An 18,656-nucleotide genomic window follows, 5' to 3' on the forward strand; every position below is an offset into this window, starting at 1 on the left:
TTTTCTTTTTTGTTGTTGTTCTTGCTTAGTTTTTTAAAAAGCCACACCTGATCAAGGGTTTGGAGGATATTCATAAGTTTTTGTAAATAAATCATTTAGCTGTATTTTTGCTATTTAAGGCAGCAGATGATTTTTGACCGTTTTGCGCTATAGGATTATGAAATAATTCATATGCAGTAAGTTTTTGATTCAGTGCTGTTTCTTGCAGTGTGTCACGTTGATGAATAAAGTGTCACCGTGTGCTGTGACATTTTTTTGTCAAGAACATGTGACTGGACTTTGGTCTTTGTTAGCAGCTTTCCTGGAGAGATGCGGTACTGGCCTAGCCCCCAGGAAGGGAAAACAAAGGTTCTATTTGTAGATGCTGCCTCCCGTGGCTACGTGAGCGCTGTTTGCATTACTGTATGTGGTATACAGTACCTGTGTGGGGCTGAATCCGATTTCATTTGCTGAGGCGTCCCTGCCTGAACTGGCCACACGCTCAGCAGCAGTGTGTGGAACCGAGTCCTGGCAGTGAGCCCTGCTCCCCTCAGTCCTCACTGCCTGCTGGCCCAAGCTGGGAGGCGGCAGGGTCCATGTAGTCTCGTCTTTAAAATAAAACTTTTCCCATGTTTAATTTCCTCAACAGAAAAGCATCTAATAAGTAGGAGATTGCTGGTCTGATAGCATTTTTGTTTTTACTACGTGAACGTTTGGAGTACATAAAGATAAAACGAATGCAAAAAGTAGAGATGATTTTTGGATGCAGAACATCAGGCCCCAGGGATTGAAAGGTAGATACAGTGTGCAAGTGGTGTAACCACCAGGGGGCGAAGAAAGGTGATTGATCATCAAGGCGGGTGTTTTCGGGCAGGCTGTTTCCACTTAGACTCTGTTGATGAGTCGGATTATTCTGGAAGTTTTGCTTTTCCTGTTCGCCACTCAGACCTCTGAATGCTTTCTTCCAAGTCCCCTGTGTGTCGCAGCCTGCTGTCCAGCTGTGCCTGGGGCCGAGCCGTGAGCTCCTTGCCCACAGCCTTTCTTCAGTTGTTCCTTAATCACGACTCTCTTTCTTTTTATCATTCCCTGTTTCCCGATTTCCCATGGAAAATCCCTAATCACTTTTACAAAAATCATTTGATACTGCCAGCCAGTGCATAAAATGTAGAGACACCAAAGAATTGTGGCAATTCAGCTCCAATTAGCAGCTAATCAATCAACAGTGATTGCCCCTTCAGAGCGCAAAGATGTCAGACCAGGAAATGTTAATAAATGGCCAACAGTTAGCAGTATCAATTCCCAGAAACTTACTAAAATGTAGGTTCCCGGGCTCCACTCAAGATGCCCACTGCATCAGAAACCCAGATAGGTGCCACAGTCTGGCCTCCAAGGTGATTGTGAGAGAACCTCAGCCTTGACGTACAAACTCCTTTATGGCTTTAGACAGATTGGCTGGGGCTATGTAACTCTTCATTCTAATGAGCATTTTAAGTAGGTAACATTTAGGTTCAGTAATTGTTTCAATAGTAGCAGTTAACACTGAGCCATTTAATGTGCCTGGCTCCTTGCTGAATGGAGGTATTCTCTGCCTTACAGAAGGTAAGACTTGGAGAGGTTAAATAGACTCATTGCCACACAAGGTAGGATGGCACACCCAGCACATTTGTTCAGGCAGCTGACTATAAACTCACTTTTTTGAGTAGTAAATAAATTTCTAGAGTTTCTAAATTAATACAGTTAAGTACAATTTGCTTGATTTTAAGTGCAAATCATAATACTTTATGGACCACCTTTTAACCTCTGTGGATATGAAAATTCCCAAGTACACCACTTATGCAGAAGACTTTTAATAGAACATTCTTTGTTTTTAAGTTCAAAGAAGGCATTCCATAGTCTACCAAACCTTCAACAACTGTGAATAAAAAATTTGTGATACAAAAGTATCTCATGTCACTGAAACTTACAGCACTAAACTTAAAAACTTTGCATGGCACATTTCTCAGAAACTTAATTAGTCATGTAGAAGAAGAAATTATCCCGGAAACATCCACACACTAGAATGAAATTCACCCTCCTTGCCTCGCGTTGGCAGTTCCATTCGATTTTTCAGCTGATCGTGACTGTGGGACACACTCCTTCTCCAGTTGGCTTGCTGCAGCTAGTAAAGTTAACGTTTTTTCTCTAATTCAGATTTACTGCATTTTGTGATTCACTAAATCTTTGTTAAAAAGATTTATTTATTTTTATTGCAAAGGCAGATAGAGAGGAGGAGAGACAGAGAGGAAGATCTTCCACCCATCGATTCACTCCCCAAGCAGCCACAACGGCAGGAGCTGAGCCAATCCAAAGCCAGGAGCCAGAAGCTTCTTCCAGGTCTCCTGCACGGGTGCAGAGTTCCAAAGCGAGACATTAAATCTTTAAATATAATTTTTCAAGTATCTGATCTTTGATCAGAAGAAATACAAAAATTCTGAATATGTATATAAGACATATAAATCTTTAAAAAAAGGATTTATTTTTTATCAGAAAGTCAGATATACAGAGAGAGGAACGACAGAGAGGAAGATCTTTCGTCCAATGGTTCACTCCCCAAGTGGTCGCAACGGCTGGAGCCTCCTGTTGAATGTTTGGGTTAGAGGAGATAATGCTTGGCAAAAATGTAGATAATTGTTGAAGCTGGGTAATGACTATATGTTTAAAGATTTATTTATTTTATTGGAAGGGCAGAACTACAGAGAGGAAGATCTTCCATCCACTGATTCACTTAAGTGGCCACAATGGCCAGAGCTGAGCTGATCCGAAGCCAGGAGTCAGGAGCTTCTTGTGGGTCTCCAACATGGGTGCAAGGTCCCTAGGCCCCCGGGCAGTCCTCAAGCAGGGAGCTGGCTGGGAAGAGAGCCTGCTGGGATTAGAACCGGTGCCCATGTGGGATCTCAGTGCATGCAAGCAAGAACTTTTAGTCACTAGGCTAGCGCGTGGGGCCCAGGCATATAGGTCTAATATATATGACTTAAGTATGTAAATAAAGATCTTTGATAACAGAGTAATGAAAATCATGACAGTCATTTTTAGTTTACTTGTTCCCTTTAAAATCTATTTGTAAAAGATTTATTTTTATTGGAAAGGCAAATGTATAGAGAAGGAGGGACAAAGAAAAGATCTACAGTCCACTGATATGACCCGCAAATGGCCACCAAGGCCAGAGCTGTAATCTGATCTGGAGCCAGGATCCAGGAGCCTCTTCTGGGTGTCCCACACCAGGTGCAGGGACCCAAGGCTCTGGGCCGTCCTCGACTGCTTTCCCAGGCCACAAGCGGGGAGCTGGATGGGAAGATGTCTCTAACATCAATATTATATGCATTATTGCGTGTCCTGCTTTATACATTTAATACATACTTTTGCAAGTGGCCATAGGATGTTATATAATTCCTTCGTTTATTTCCCAGCTGTCTTTAAATGCATGAAACAAATGTAGCCAGTCTCCTATTAATAGTCTTTTATTTTACTGTCTGCATGTGAACAATGCAGCAAATAACTTTGTGCATAGATCATTTCACATGCATGCCGTTTTTATCAGGAGGATGGTTTGTAATAAATTCCTGAATTAGGAATGTGCGTTAGTATTTGCTGAATTACCCTTCTTGGGGGTTGTATGAGTAATATTTTTTCTTTTTCTCCCAACATTGTATCTTTGTACTTTTAATTTCTCCATATGCTTAGCAACAGCAACTTATTCACTCCTCAGTATATTTTACTATTAACATCTGTACTTTAAAAAAAATACAGACATAGAATTCTTAGTTACTTAAATATCAACATCACAAATAGCGAAAAAAATTTTTTTTAAATAATAAAGTTAAACGTTGTCAGACATCTTTTTCATTTTATTTCTGTTTGATTGTTAAGTAATAAAATCAGAGTGCTTTCAACATGTCTGGGAGAAAGGAGCCTCCTTTGAAATTAAATTTCAGCCATGTAATTGAGTAGAATTTAAACAATTCACAATGCTGACTTTGAGTGCTTCTGAAAGCAGGAAGTGTATTACTGACACACAGAAATATTCCAGCCCAAAGCACATCCCTACTGCCATATGTGGTAAGAATTTGTCAGTAGGCCACAAGCCACTTCTGTAATGCAGTGAAGAAGCAGAAGTGATCTTTGTTGGGCACGACCCCGCTCTGTGGAGTAGCTCTGTCCTGCAGTGTCTGACGAGTAATCCCCAGCGCCTTAGAGAGAACCTTACACATCGCGGGGGCTCACGGTTTATGCAGAAAAGGCAGAAAGAAACCTAACTGCTTCACGCCTGGATTTCAAACTTGGCTGGTGATCCGAGCCCTTCGTTAACATACCAGAAGTAGACTGCGTGTCTCAAGGAGTGAGTTAAAGAGCCTGGCTCGGTTTGTTCGAGTTGTTCTTTAAAGCTGCTTTCCCTCTTGGTATCTGCACCCCCAAGCTGTGCATTTGGAACAAACATCAATTTATATTTGTACTCAAGCTCAAAAGGATATTATTCCTAGATTTATTATTATGGGATGAGAAAATGATGAGTTTAGAGAAACAAAAATTACTTATGAAGAACTGGGGTCAGCAAAAGTCAATGAAAAGTTATTTGTAAATCATTAAATTTTTTTTTTTTAAATGATCAGTGTTTCTCTAAACTTGAACTTTTTTTTTTTTATTTTAAGCGATTAAGAAGATTATCTACCAAATATAGAACAGAAAAGATTTACCCCACAGCCACTGGAGAAAAAGAAGAAAATGTTAAAAAGAACAGATATAAGGACATACTACCATGTAAGTTTGCAATGCCCTTGATAGAGCAAATGGAACTGCTAATGAGCGTGCTGTAACCCGATTAGCTGTATTCCTGAGTTTTCTCATTACAGGAAGTGTTAATTACCTTCTGGAAGGCACTTAGTAGGTAATCATCTGAAACTCTGCTGCTTGCTTCGATGTCCGGCAGTTGCTGCTTCTGGTTATCCAGCTACTGGGGAGTCTCTCTAATGCTGAATGAATTAGCAATACCAGAAATTCAGTGATATTTACTTTTGTAGACTATGAGCAAAAAAAAAAAAGTTGTTTTACTCTTTTAGGTAAAATGATATAAACAATTGAATATATTTTGTCAAGTGTCGTCAAATTAGTTATCTGATCTCATTACAAACTTGAAACATGCATGAAAGGAATGAGATATTAAAATGTCTCCAGTACATTTGGACCGTGTATCCATGGCATGTTTTAGACGGACAGCATTATAATCCAATAATGATAATATTCATGTTTAGGTAGCGCAGTTTCCTGGCAAATTGATTTTAATTCAGAAAATATGTTTGGCCATGTCCCCGTCCTATAAAATAAAACCTATCTTCATACCTGCTCTTTTAGTCTCTCTTTAGCATACATCCTCCGTTCTCATTCATTCATTCTTAAAGTTTGTTTTCTCTGACTTGCCCTCAATGAAGTTCCCAGTAACTTACTCATTGCCCGACTCAGCGGCCTTTTATCACTGTGTTATCAGTTCGTTATCAATTTTTGTTATCTTTTATCAGTGTTTCTAAAATTTCATCTTCCATGACTCTTTAAGAATCATCCCTTTATCTCTCAGCTCCTCACTTTTATCTTCTTAGCTGACTTCTTCACCTAAATTTCATCTTTCTGTTGTTACTGTTCTACATTATTCGCTGCTCGAGGATGTGTAGATTTCCACTTAGCAGAATTAGCAAGTGTCGGCATAGCAGGATGGTAAAGGGTTCTGGTCCCGGAACTTCAGTTCTGCCCCTACCACTTGCTGGCTGTGATTTGGAATGGTCCCCCCTGCCTTTGTTTCTGTGTGGTGTGTGATTGACATGGCTTGACTGTCCCCACCCCCCAGGCTTGACCACCAGGGAGGCGGGATCTCTAAGAGGTGGGTCCAGGTAGGGAGGACTTAGGCATTGGGGTTCTGCCCTCAGAAGAGGTTGAGGTGGCTCTTGTTAAATGTGAGCCTGAGCCCTTCTGTCACACCATGTGCTTTCTTCTTGGCGCTCTCCAGCACGATTTGAGGCATTCAGAGGGACCCTCGAGGGTCCCTGTTGTTTAGACTCCGAGTCCCCCAGCTTGTGAGCTAAATAGGCTACTCTTCCTTATAAATAATCAGCCTCAAGTATTTGGTGATAGTAGCTAAAAATAGAAGTTATAGCAGAATTTTTAGGATTGTTTTGAGCATTACAAAGGTTAACATAAAATGGTTAGGATTATATCCAGCGCGTACTTAGCCATTCAGTATGTTTTCACAAAATATGCCCCATGTTTCTCACCAATTGTCTCAGTCCAATCACACTGTTTAAACAGACATCACAAGCTGGCTTACAATGAACAGAAAATTCTTTATTGCTGCTCTAGAGGCTGGAAAGTCCAGAACAGGATGCCAGTAACTTTAGTATCTGGTGAAGACCCACCATGCAGTACATAGGTGATCCTAGGGAGATACATGTTCAACAGCTCTGGAATTTTTGTTTTTATGTGTTGTTTCATTCCGTTTTTACCAAATGTGGAACCTATGCAATTCGTTGGCAAACAGCAGATGACAAGCTGACTAGAATTCCTGCCCTAGGATTTTTATTCTGGTCAAGCCAGTAGACAGTGAGTGGGGAGAGGGGAGGGTTAGGGGCGTGTTGCTCAAGTAGCCTTCTGCAAAATGAGAACTCTGACATTGTGCTATGTTCTGTGGTAACGACATTGCGTAATTATAACAGAATTGTAAGATAGCTGTCATTAGCTGACATTTTGCATACAGCAAACTGCGACATAGAAAAGTTAAATAACTGGTTGTGAAGCTAATAGGGTAGAGTGGTCACATAAACCCAGGAGGTTTGCATCGTGACATTGGTTCCCAGCTGGGGTGATTTTGCTCCTAGGAGACGTTGGACAGTGTGTAGGCACATTTTGGTTGTGGGATTTGGAGGTGGGCAGGCTGTCCCTGGTATGTAATGGGTAGAGACCAGTAATACTATTATAAATTCTTACAATGCCTAAGGTATGGTCTCCACAGCTAAGAATTCTATAGGCCCAAAATGTCCTGGAGCTGAAATTGTGAGACCTTGTGGTAGAGCTGTCTCTAGTTGCTCTAATGTAATCAGAATGACAATGTACTTTTTCCTTTTAGTTATTTAAGGTTTGATGGATAGGTTTCCAATACTTTTCTACTTATTTGATTTGTAAAGTGATATTGAAATTAATTGTACTTAGAGATGTATGCTTACAACTGTTTGAGAATAATTTTGCGGGTTTTTTTTTTTCCTTAAGGTTTATTTATTTTGCTTGGAAAGTCAGAATTACAGGGCAGGAGGGTACACAGAGAGAGATCTTCCATCTGTGGTTCACTCCCCCACTGGCTGCAACTGCCAGAGCTGGGCTAATCCAAATTTAGGAGCCTGGAGCTTCTTCCCGGTCTGCCAGGTGAATGCAGAGGCCCAAGGGCTTAAGCCATCTCCATTGCTTTCCCAGACATCAAGCCCAGGAGCTGGATTAGAAGAACAACCCTGATGTAAAGCAGCCCCCATATTTGATGTTGGCACTAATAAGCGGGGGATTAACTTGCTGCACAGCCCGCCAGCACCCCGAAATAGTATGAGTTGTACAGTGGTCAGCATAATTCAGTTTTAGCACATTTCTGTTTTTTTAAAGACTATTTGGGCCTGGTGTGGTAGCCTAATGGCTAAACTCCTCACTTTGCAGGCAAAGGGTCCCATATTATGGGTGCCAGTTTGTATCTCGACCGTTCTACTTCCCATCCAGCTCCCTGCTCGTGGCCTGAAACAGCAATCAAGGACAGCCCAAACCCTTGGGACCTTGTACCCCTCTGGGGGACTCAGAAGAAGCTCCTGGCTCCTGGCTTCAGATCAGCTCAGCTCCAGCCGTTGTAGCCACTTGGGAGTGAAGCAGCAGATGGAAGATCTTTCTCTCTGTCTCTCCCTCTCTCTATAAATCTGTCTTTCCAATAGAAATAAATACATTAAAAAAAAAAAAACTTTATTTGAAAGGCAGATTGCTATAGGAAGTAATTTTGTATCCATTAGTTTGTTCCAGTGCCACCCAAGGCAGGAGCCCAGGCCTCAATTCTAGTCTCCCATGTGAATGGCAGGAACCCCCCAGTACTTCAGATGGCATCGGCTGCCTGCCCAATTGTGCCCTAGCAAGAAGCTAGATTGGAAGTGGAGCCACAGCTCAAATCCAGGCAATGTAAAAATGGGGTCTGGGCACCTCAAGTATCATTTTAACCACTACATGAAATGCCCACCCTCGTTTTGGGTCGTATATATTACACCTAAGACATACCTTTAGTTCTAGGTAACTGTAGTTTGCTCAGTATTGCTACAGATTTTCCTGTGATGGAAATTCAGTGTAAACATAATCATACAAAACTGCACGGTCTTCTGTTTCTGGCTCCGTTCATTGAGTCCGTTTTTGAGAGTCATTTGTATAGCACGTATCAGTGGGAATGGGTTTATTAACATTCCTTTGTGATGGAGATATTGGATTTTGTTTAATTGTTCACAAGTTAATTGCTGTGAATATTTTTGTATACATCTTTGTTGTGTGGACATTTTATTTCTTTTAGTCTAATTTGCATATCTGAATATGTTTTCATTTGCCATTTGTATGTTTTCATTGGTGAAGTCTTTTCAAATCATATATATTTTTTAGTGGTTTCTTTAAAAAGAAAAAAAATCTTTTGAATTCTAAGAGCTTTTATTACATCCCAGAATTGAGATTTCTTGATGCTGTTAGGTCAAGATTTCCGGATGCGCTTTGATGCTCCTGTGATTTGTGGACAAGGCAAAAACTAAGCCAGTCTTTAGATGTGATGCAGGGTACCTTTTCTCATGTAGTGTTAATCATGGTGATCATTTTAAAGGTTTTTTAAATTTTTATTTGGAGGGTGGAGACAGATCTTCTGTCCACTGTATAACTCCCCAAATGGCCACAATGGCCAGAGCTAAGCTGATTGGAAGTAAGGAGCCTTTCCCAGGTCTCCCACGTCAGTGCAGGGTCCCAAAGACAAGGGCCATACTCCACTGCTTTCCCCAACCATGAACGGGGAGCTGGATGAGAAGTGGAGCATCTGGGACACAAACTTTGAACCCATATGGGATGCTGGTGCCACAGGCTGAAGAATTATCCTGTTGAGCCATGGCACTGGTCCCTTTGGTTTTCAAAGTTAGGATTTGATTCTTAATCAGCAGAAACAGTTACTGAGGCTCAATAGTAAATGGCTGTTGTGTTCTGCGCCAGGCACTTTGAGTAGACTAATGTACCGTATGAGTTAGGATGTGGAATGTGCCGATTTACCGTTGCCAAACACGTTAGGAGAAAGCTTGGTGTGGTTATTTAAGCATCATCTGACTGCTGAAGAATCTCTTCTTGTTACCAGAAGCTCAGCTCTGTTTTGAAGGTATATGGAGTGATATGTAGAGGATCCATAAAACGAAACAGAACAATGATAAGCATGTAAACATTCTCTTTCCTGAATGCATGAGGAAATAAATAATTTTCATACTTTTCTTGCATGACTCTGCCCATAAATGTCAAAGACTTGGCCATAAAATGATTTATCTAAACCAGCCAACCTGGTTCCTAATACTGTGTGTAAAATTTAAACCATTGGAAGACAGGTGTTAGCTGTGTTTCAGGAATTGACTAAGAAGTTTATGTCTGTTTCTCATTTCTGTGTGTTTTTTGTTCTAATTCCAGTTGCCTTTAGCATTCATTGTCCATGTACTCAAAGGGATCATAACGCCACACTATTTTACATTTTACACACTTGCTGCTTTAGGATTTCATGGGCTCCCACCAAATATGTGCCAACTACTAAGGGAAAGATGTTGTTTGTAGTGGAGCCCCTAGCTGATGCCATTTTAATCAAGCGAGCAAGGTTGGCATTATAAGAGGTACACCGTATGGGCAAGCATGAGCCTCTTCGTGTGTTGTAACAAGAATTCATCCCGTGGTGTTCTGAAAAAGTCATAGGAAGTTAGTCTTCAGAACTTTTCTACACTGAAGGAGACCATAAGTCCTAAATGAAAAGTCTTTGGAATATCAGCAGGCAGGCTGATTTCTCTTTTTTTATATAGATTTCATAGAAATCAGTAAGAAACAGTTGACTTGGAAGAATGAGAAACAATATAAAGCAATTTATGGAAAATATTGAGCGAATATGTACAATATGTAAATCATATAATACAAGAATTACAAGTCAAAGTATTCTCATGTTTTAGATTATCATGCCCTCATAATTTACAAATGCCTCGTCATTCTTAACATCTTATCAGTAATACTTTGTGGGGCTGGCAGTGTCGCCTCACACATTAAGCTAGCATGCAGTGCTGGCGTCCCATCTGGGTGCTGGGTCAGTTCCTGTCTGCTGCATTTCCAGTCCCACTCCCTGCTAAGTCAGCTGAGAAAGCTGTGTGCAGTGGCTCAGGGCTTGGGCCTCTGCACCTACACAGGAGTCCAGGAAGAAGCTCCTGGCTCCTGACCAGCCCCAGCGGCAGCTGCCACTCGGGCAGTGAGCCAGCAGATGGGCCATCCCTCCTCCTCTCTGTAACTCTGACTTTGAAATAAACAAGTTTAAGCTATTTTAAAATTTAAAATGTTATCTTAAAGCTAAAGAGACTTTTCCCCTGGACTTTGCTGCACAAATCTGAGCTGATGCACAGAGTATTTATATCTGAAAAGAGTCGGAAGGATGACCCTGCATACCGTTGGTTGGTCATCTGCTGCTCTCCACAATACACGTTAGTGAGAAACTAGGACCGGAAATAGAAACAAGACCGGAACCTGGGCGCTACTCCCTGTGGGTTGCACATGTCGCAAGCAGCATCTTAGCCAATAAGCCAGACACCTACCCTTCCGCCCTGTATTCATGAATTTTTTTTTAAGAAAACGTTATATTTTATTTACTCATGCTACATTAGCAAAAATCTGTTTAACTGAATATATTTCATAATTTTTTTTTTTAGTTGATCATAGCCGAGTTAAGCTGACATTAAAAACTCCTTCTCAAGACTCAGACTACATCAATGCCAATTTCATTAAGGTAGGTATTAACTCTAGATAGTGTTCCTCTGCTAAACCAAACGTCTGCTCAGGATCAATTTCATTAAAACTTTTCAAGCTGATCAAACATGGTTCCACCATCCCAAAAACGTGAAGCAACCATCGCTTCCTCTTGGCCTCCTGACTTGCTTAACTGAATGAGCTTAGGCCCGGCCGCTGCACCACACACGTTGTTCCCAGGGTTTCTTGATAATATTCCACTAAACGTGCTTGTTGTTTTGATGAATTTCTTAGGATAGATTATAAGGGCTGAAATGTGGAATTGCTAGTAATACTGATTTGACGTTTTCTTAAGTACACTAAAGTTACATAGCTCGTATCACTGTTTCGTGTGGTCACCCAAACCCAACGCTAGCTACACTTTATTCCAAAGCAGCCACATTTTTTGCATCGTCTTCAATAAAGATGGATACAGATGTTATATAAGTTTTTCTGTTTTTGTGTATTTCTCCGCATAACAGTTTAATATTCGCTGCTTCCTCAGTACATATTTCAGCATGTTATCTATTGATTCTTTAAGTGTAAGAGTTATTAAAGTTAATATTTCCTCCCTCAACACTGAACAGTCATGATTGCAAACAAAGCTTTCTTTTCCAACAAGATTCACTTTTTTAAAAATTGAGGAAAAACCCAAGATTTATTGGGAAAAACTAACAGGATTATCGTGTCAGATGTTGTCACTGTTCATATCCTTCTATGAGAGTGTGTATGTTTTGTTTTTAAACTAATTCATAAAAGTCGGAGAAAAGGCATTCATGTCCGCCGACTCCCTCCACGTGTCCAGAGCTGCCAGGGTTGGAGCCAAGGCCCGGGGACTGGATCACTGTAGATTTCCTAGGTAGGAAGGGCAGGGATCCAAGCATTCCAGCCATCAGTGCTGCCTTTGTGATTCCCGCCAGCAGCTAGGATTGGGAGCTGGAGCAAGACATGTAACGCAGGGCCTCCTGTGGGTCTGGGCATCTTAACTGCTCAGCCAAACGCATGTCCCTCCCAAGTAAGCTCTGCTGAGCCAAATGAGTGACTGAAGGCAGCGATGGGGAAAAACGGCTAGCGAAGAATGGCTGAGCGGCTTGAGTATTATTTTTAACGTCCGATTATGTAGTTACATTTCTGCCACAGTTAGTGCTGTTGATTAGATACTGGCTTTTGTTTTCTGTTCCTAGGTAAGCCTGGTTTTCATACCTCATAAACACGCAAAATCAATAATGATCACCAAAAGTTAAATGAATTGAATAGATTTTGTCATGCTTCTGTCTACTCAAACAAACAGAGGTAGATCTTCAGCGGCTGTGTGTGTCACTCTCCAGATGGCTGCGACAGCCAGGGCTGGGCAGGGCAAGGTCAGGAGCCAGGAGCTTCATCCAGTTGTGTAGAGGCCCACACACTTGAACCACCTCTGCTACGTTTTGCAGGACTTTGTCAGGGAGTTGGCTCAGAAGTGGAGCTGCTGGGATATGAACCAGCGCTCAGATAGAAGCCAGCATCATGGCGGGACATTACCTCCCATGATGCCAGTCCCAGGAATGCTTCAGATGAAAACGATCAGAGTACTAATAAAATTTGACATCTTCAAATTGAAGTAATGAAGTATTTTTGGTAACGTGACAAACGTATTTTGCTTTTTAATCATTTTAGGGCGTCTATGGGCCAAAAGCGTATGTGGCAACCCAAGGACCTTTAGCAAATACAGTAATAGACTTTTGGAGGATGATATGGGAGTACAATGTTGTAGTAAGTAATTTATTTTCTGTAATGTTTCTTGAGAAGTATTATGTGTAATGACCTAAGGCATCTTGTGTGAATGAGAGAACTTTTTAGCCATAACGGTATGTTAAACCATCACTAATAAGAGTTTCGTAAGTCTTGTCATAAGTTAGTAACTAGCCAGACAAATGCCAAATAACTTATAACGGGCAGAAATGCCTCGTTAAGCCCCTTTGAGTCCCTCTGCCCAGGAAATACGAATTTAAGCACTTAACTGTGCATTGTTTCATGAAGTATACAAGGATTGGCAGGTAGACACACCCAGCCTGCTGAAGCTCATTCAGTTAGAAACATGTCAGGCCATTGACATTCCAATTAGACAGGTGGTTAGATAAAGAGAAGTAGTGCATCTTTAGGTTTTAGGTTTGGAAGCCAGGAGTTAAGTGAGATAGGATTCTACGCAGAGTTGCCCTGCACTACAGCACATCACCGCTGGCATCCAGATGGTGCCATGGTGATGACTCTGCGTGGTAGATATGGGACGTGGGTCCTATGGAGCTCACGTAGCCGCCACGAGCGTTGTGATGGGCTTGTTCTGTGATGTCAGAGCAATTCTTCTAAGCTTTGAAAGATTAATGAAACAGGGAAGAAATTCAACTTCTATGGCTTGCTATTATTATTGACTGAAATTGAATATTGGGAAAGGAGCATAAAGACTTTGGGTGATAGGAACATCCTTTATGTGACAGTTTGTGCTGTGTTTGTATATGTGTGTATATATATATATATTTGTCAGAGTGTGGAAAATGTTCACCTAGGATCTCTGCTTTTTTATCCTACATAAAATTTACCCTAAGGGAAAGGAAGATATCCAGTATCAAAATTACTGAATCTCAAATAATTATATGTATGCTGAAGTTTTTAGGAGAGCAGTTGGCTTTGAAATGCAATTTTTAAAAGATGGATTGAGTGAGACAGCTATGTGATAAAATATATATAGTGAAATGTTAAAGGTAGAATATAGATAATCTGTAAAATTCTTGGAGTTTTGCTATAAGTTTGAAAGTTTGCATTGTAAGATGTTAGGGATGAAAACAATTTAAGAGTTAGAAAGAGACAGAGGGATTGGTTTTCCATTCCCTGATTTTCTTACCAGATAGCCGGGATGGCCAGGAATGAGCGAGGCCAAAGTTGGAAGCCAGGAGCTTTTTCTGGGCCTCCCACGGGGGTGGCAGGGGCCCAGGCCCTGGTTCATCTGCCCCTGCTTTTCCCAGGCCAGTAGCAGAGAGCTGCCTGGATTGAACTGGCACCCATATGGGATCTGGTGTTAAGACGGTTGGCTTTACCTGGTAAGCCACAACGCCAGCCCCAGTTGAGCCCATTTTATTTTGTGATGTTTGGAACTTGTAGTTTTAATCATTTCTAAACTCATGCTTTCAATATCAAAACTACTTTTTTGTACAAACCGAGTATACGTTATGCTCAAAGGAAAAAGTAATTCTTGAAGCTTGTCTTTGATTTGAAAAAGTAAATTTGTGTTTAACTGATATCCTCTTTTATAGATCATTGTAATGGCCTGTCGAGAATTTGAGATGGGAAGGGTAAGTATCCTGCCCAGTGCTTAAAATGATTTTATTATTTCATAGTTTATTTCATCTGTAGGTTAATTAATCCTGATGTCTTTACTATGTTGTCATTCTTATAGTCTGAACTCAAGTTAGATACATTCATTTATATACTGTTTTCCTGGCTTCAATAAAATTTCTTAGGTTTTTTTTTGAAGATTTATTTACTTTTACTAAAAGGCAGATTTTACACAAAGAGAGAGATCTTCCATCCACTGGTTCACTCTTCAAATGGCCACAACAGCCATAGTTGAGCTGAGATTCAGGAACAACTTCTGGGTCTCCCGCACAGATGCAGGGTCCCAAGGCTTGAACCGTCCTCCACTGCCTCTGCAAGCCACAGGCAGGGGTGGGTGGAAAGCATGGCTGCCGGGGCATGCCCTGGCACTTGGCATGGGATGCTAGCACTGACAGGCCCAAGATTAGCTTGCTGTTCTGTCACAATGACCCCTCAGTTATGTTTTTTCATGGTAAATAAATTACATAGTGATTTTATTTACAATATTATATGAATTTGTTAGTAAACAAAATAAATTTTGTTTTTATTAAATCCTTTTCAATAAAGGATGTTGCAAGAACATAAGGGCAGACTAAACCATCTTCCATTGGCTGGTTCACTCCCCAAGTGGTTGCAGTGGCCGGAGTTGATCTGATCTGAAGCCAGGAGCTTCCTCTAGGTCTCCCACATGCACCAAAATAAACTTTTCATTTCATTTTTTCACAAAATTTTAAGTCTCCTCATGCAGTACATAACATGTAATTTTGGTATATCAATTGCTTGTTTTATGCCTAGAACTGGAATGTAATCTTAACATAATCCTTTCTAAGCTACTTTTATGAATGAAGAATATATTATAACTTTCTATTTCTAAATAAATTGATTCTTTATAATTTGATTTCTTTCTCAAAATCAGTGAGACTTTATTAGGTAGAAGACAGAAAAGTAGAAATAAAACCCTTGAAAGTGATATGGTTTTATCATTTCTACTCAACTTCTACCAAAAAAAAATTAGGTTTAGAGAGTGCTGTGGGGGCCAGCACAGCAGCTCAGCTGGCTAATCCTCTGCCTGCAAGCACAGGCATCTCACATGGGCAGCTGTTCAAGTCCCTGCTGCTCTGCTGCAGATCCAGCTCCCAACTTGTGGCCTGGGAAAGCAGCAGATTCTGGTCCGGAGCCCAGAGATGGCTCCTGGCTTCAGATTGGTCAGCTCTGGCTGTTGCAGACATTTGGAGAATAAACCAGCAAATGGAAGATCTTTCTGACTCTCCTGTCTGTAAATTTAAAAAGAGAGTCCTGTGATTTTAAACCTCTATTATATGTTTTTCCTTGTAAGCAATGTTTGCAACTCCTTACAAGTAGTTATATATTTGGACCCATGGACATTTAATTAGAAATTTGTGAACTGGTGCATTTAACTGAAGTGTCACTTAGCAGCTTCCATTTTACTGGTTCTTGTTAAACTTGAATCATTTCTTAACAGTTGAGTCACTGTTTATATATGAAGTGAGATTTTTCACTCGCTTCCCCAGCTTCGTAAAATGAGGAAGCTAAGCAAAAATTGAGTGTTCTCTTTACCTGTTTAAAGTGGAAAGCTACAGGGAGAAACTGGCCACCCTTTCTGAAGTTCTCAAGTAAAATTGGGTAGTTAAGATACTAGTTTGCGCTTGTCGAAGATTTTTTTGCCACTGGCAGAACATTTGAAACACACTCTTACTGAGCATGTGCCATGACAGTAGTGCAGTATTAACATGGAGAATTACAGCAGAGAGAATCGTCTGAGCAGGATAGCGGATGTGGTTGTGCTGTTGGGAAGGAGTGTCAAGGTGATCGGCAGGACTCCAGCTGTTTGTGGATGGGTGAGAAAGTCAGTCCGGGTTGCTAACTAACCTTTCCTTTGACTACAGAAAAAATGTGAACGCTACTGGCCCTTGTATGGAGACGACCCTATAACCTTCGCACCGTTTAAAATTTCTTGTGTAAGTACTTGTTTCTGCATAAAGGATTTGAATAGAAAACTGGCATGGTAGACTAGTGGATAATTGAATTGTAACATGCCTGCCCTAATAACTATGAGATTGAGATGATGGAGACTTTATGCCAGATAATATGCACTATTTACTAGTCCCCGCCCCCCCAATTGTCTTAGCTGTCTTCACATCCTTTTTGATAAACGTGAGAACTTCACGCTCGCTCATTATCATCTGGCAAATTGAAATAAAATCACGTGGTTTAAAAAATTTAAAAACATCTAAGTACAACTTAGATAAGCAAATGGATGGCTTTGGAAGTTTTTCTATTATTAAATGTTTTCACTGATGTTCAGATGTGTCTCTGTCTCCAGGAAGATGAACAAGCAAGAACAGACTATTTCATCAGGACGCTTTTACTTGAATTTCAGAATGTAAGTCACTTCTCAAATAGTAGATTACGTATGAATAGCATACGGCTTACATAGTTAAGAAAATGTGACCGTTTTTAAACTTGTATAAATAATGAAGAAAAGCACATTATGTTTTACTTAATATGTTGAGCCTCACGCTCATCAAAATATGTAGTGAAGTAATTTAAATTGTAACTAAGAACGATATTCTTATTAAATAGCTGCATTGGAATAATTACGCTTTCTTTGCCACAGTTTTCCAGTGAGCATATTGCAGTGTTGTTATATAATTGTAACTCATTAATTAGTAGATTTTTTAAAAGATGACCATGAACACTCAGCCTTCCTTTAGATAATGTTTTTAACTTGAAGCCTCTTGATTTCATTATTAAGGGTTATATAAAATGATAGTGCTCTTTAAAAAATCAGAAATCGTATGGATATTAAAAAATGCTTGTCCTCGTGGCTCTGTGCTTATCACTTAAGTTTGAACCCACGTGAGTACTGGCGTGTGGCTGTGCAGCGCACTGCCCTTCCCCTTGGCAGCCAGAGTTCCAGTACTTACTCCGCCTTCCTCACAGCTCACATCCCTCTAGATCTGTGGGCATAGTGATAAGGAGCGGACGGAATTGCTGTCGTGTGTCAGGCACCTTAATCCTCTTGCCTTTATGAAAGCACCTGTTACCATCTACATTGCAAGTAGATGACCAGACAGAAGCCTTGAAAAGTTACCTAAAGCTACCAAGGAAACTGCAGGACACAAACAGTTTTGCTTGAAATAACTGCAAGAATAACTCTCTTATTTGTATCCCAAAAAGATTTTGTTTATGTGGATTGTGCCTTTGAATATTTACTATGAATAAGGCAGATAATTTTGAAAGACATAAGCATACATTCCATTATCTGTTGAAAAAAAAAGCCAGATAGTATATTAACATTTTTCTCGAAGTAGTGTGGTACTCCCGGCCACTTGTTAAAAATGGTTCCACGTGTGTATTTCAAGAACCACTGGCTGTAATAAGACAAATAGGACTGGAATTGCACAGGTGTGCTTTTTTTCCCATTTAATCATTGAATAGTCTTTTAATTACAACAGATTTTTAAAAAGATTTATTTAGTTTTATTGCAAAGTCAGATATACAGAAAGGAGGAGAGACAGTGAGGAAGATCTTCCATCCGTTGATTCACTCCCCAAAAGGACACAATGGCCAGAGCTGAGCATATCCGAAGCCAGGAGCCAGGATCTCCCACATGGGTACAGGATCCTGAGTCTTTAGGCCGTTCTCAACTGCTTTCCCTGGCCGCAAGCAGAGAGCTGGATGGGAAGCAGGGCCACTGGGATATGAACCAGTGCCCATATGGGATCCCCGCATGTGCAAGGCTAGGACTGTAGACGCTAGACTACCGCGCTGGGCCCAATAGATTTTTTTTGAAGGTTAATTCATTTGATACTACATTTGATCTTAGCCAAAAGGCGGAGAAGCAATTAAAGATTGCTTTGTTTGAAAGGCAGTGTTATGGAGAGAAGACACCACCAATTCCCACCCCAAATGACTGTAATTGCTGAGGGAGAAACAGAGCTTTTCCAGTCTGTGGGTTCACTCCCTAAATGGCCACAGTGGCCAAGGGAGGTGAACGAGTCCTTAGCCAGGAGCTCCGAGTGGGTGCAGAAGCCCAGGCACGTGGGCCGTCCTCTACTGCTTTCCCAGGAGCGTGAGTGGGGAGCTGGATCTGAAGTGCAGTAACTGGGATTCAGGCAGGTGCCCGTGTGGGATGCATGGCACCGGTGCCAACAATAGGTTTCTTGCGTGGTACTCAGTGTATTACTCACCACATTTAATTGTATGAATTTAGTTAAATAACGTATTAA

At 40.8% G+C, this 18,656-nt stretch overlaps 1 protein-coding gene across 2 annotated transcripts in view; it reads left to right on the forward strand.

The window, feature by feature from the left end:
- LOC121166973 (tyrosine-protein phosphatase non-receptor type 12-like) overlaps positions 1 to 18,656 on the forward strand; it is a 55,883-nt gene that overhangs the window by 18,045 nt on the left and 19,182 nt on the right. For both annotated transcript variants that reach the window (XM_040996308.1, XM_040996307.1), the window contains exons 2-7: positions 4,665 to 4,773; positions 10,980 to 11,056; positions 12,712 to 12,807; positions 14,343 to 14,381; positions 16,311 to 16,382; positions 16,748 to 16,807. In XM_040996308.1, coding sequence (XP_040852242.1) covers positions 4,665 to 4,773; positions 10,980 to 11,056; positions 12,712 to 12,807; positions 14,343 to 14,381; positions 16,311 to 16,382; positions 16,748 to 16,807 — 453 coding nt within the window. The remainder of the gene's footprint in view (positions 1 to 4,664; positions 4,774 to 10,979; positions 11,057 to 12,711; positions 12,808 to 14,342; positions 14,382 to 16,310; positions 16,383 to 16,747; positions 16,808 to 18,656) is intronic.

The sequence above is a fragment of the Ochotona curzoniae genome, unplaced genomic scaffold (genome assembly GCF_017591425.1).
Source record: "Ochotona curzoniae isolate NIBS_2020 unplaced genomic scaffold, NIBS_Ocur_1.0 patch274, whole genome shotgun sequence".
NCBI lineage: Eukaryota > Metazoa > Chordata > Mammalia > Lagomorpha > Ochotonidae > Ochotona > Ochotona curzoniae.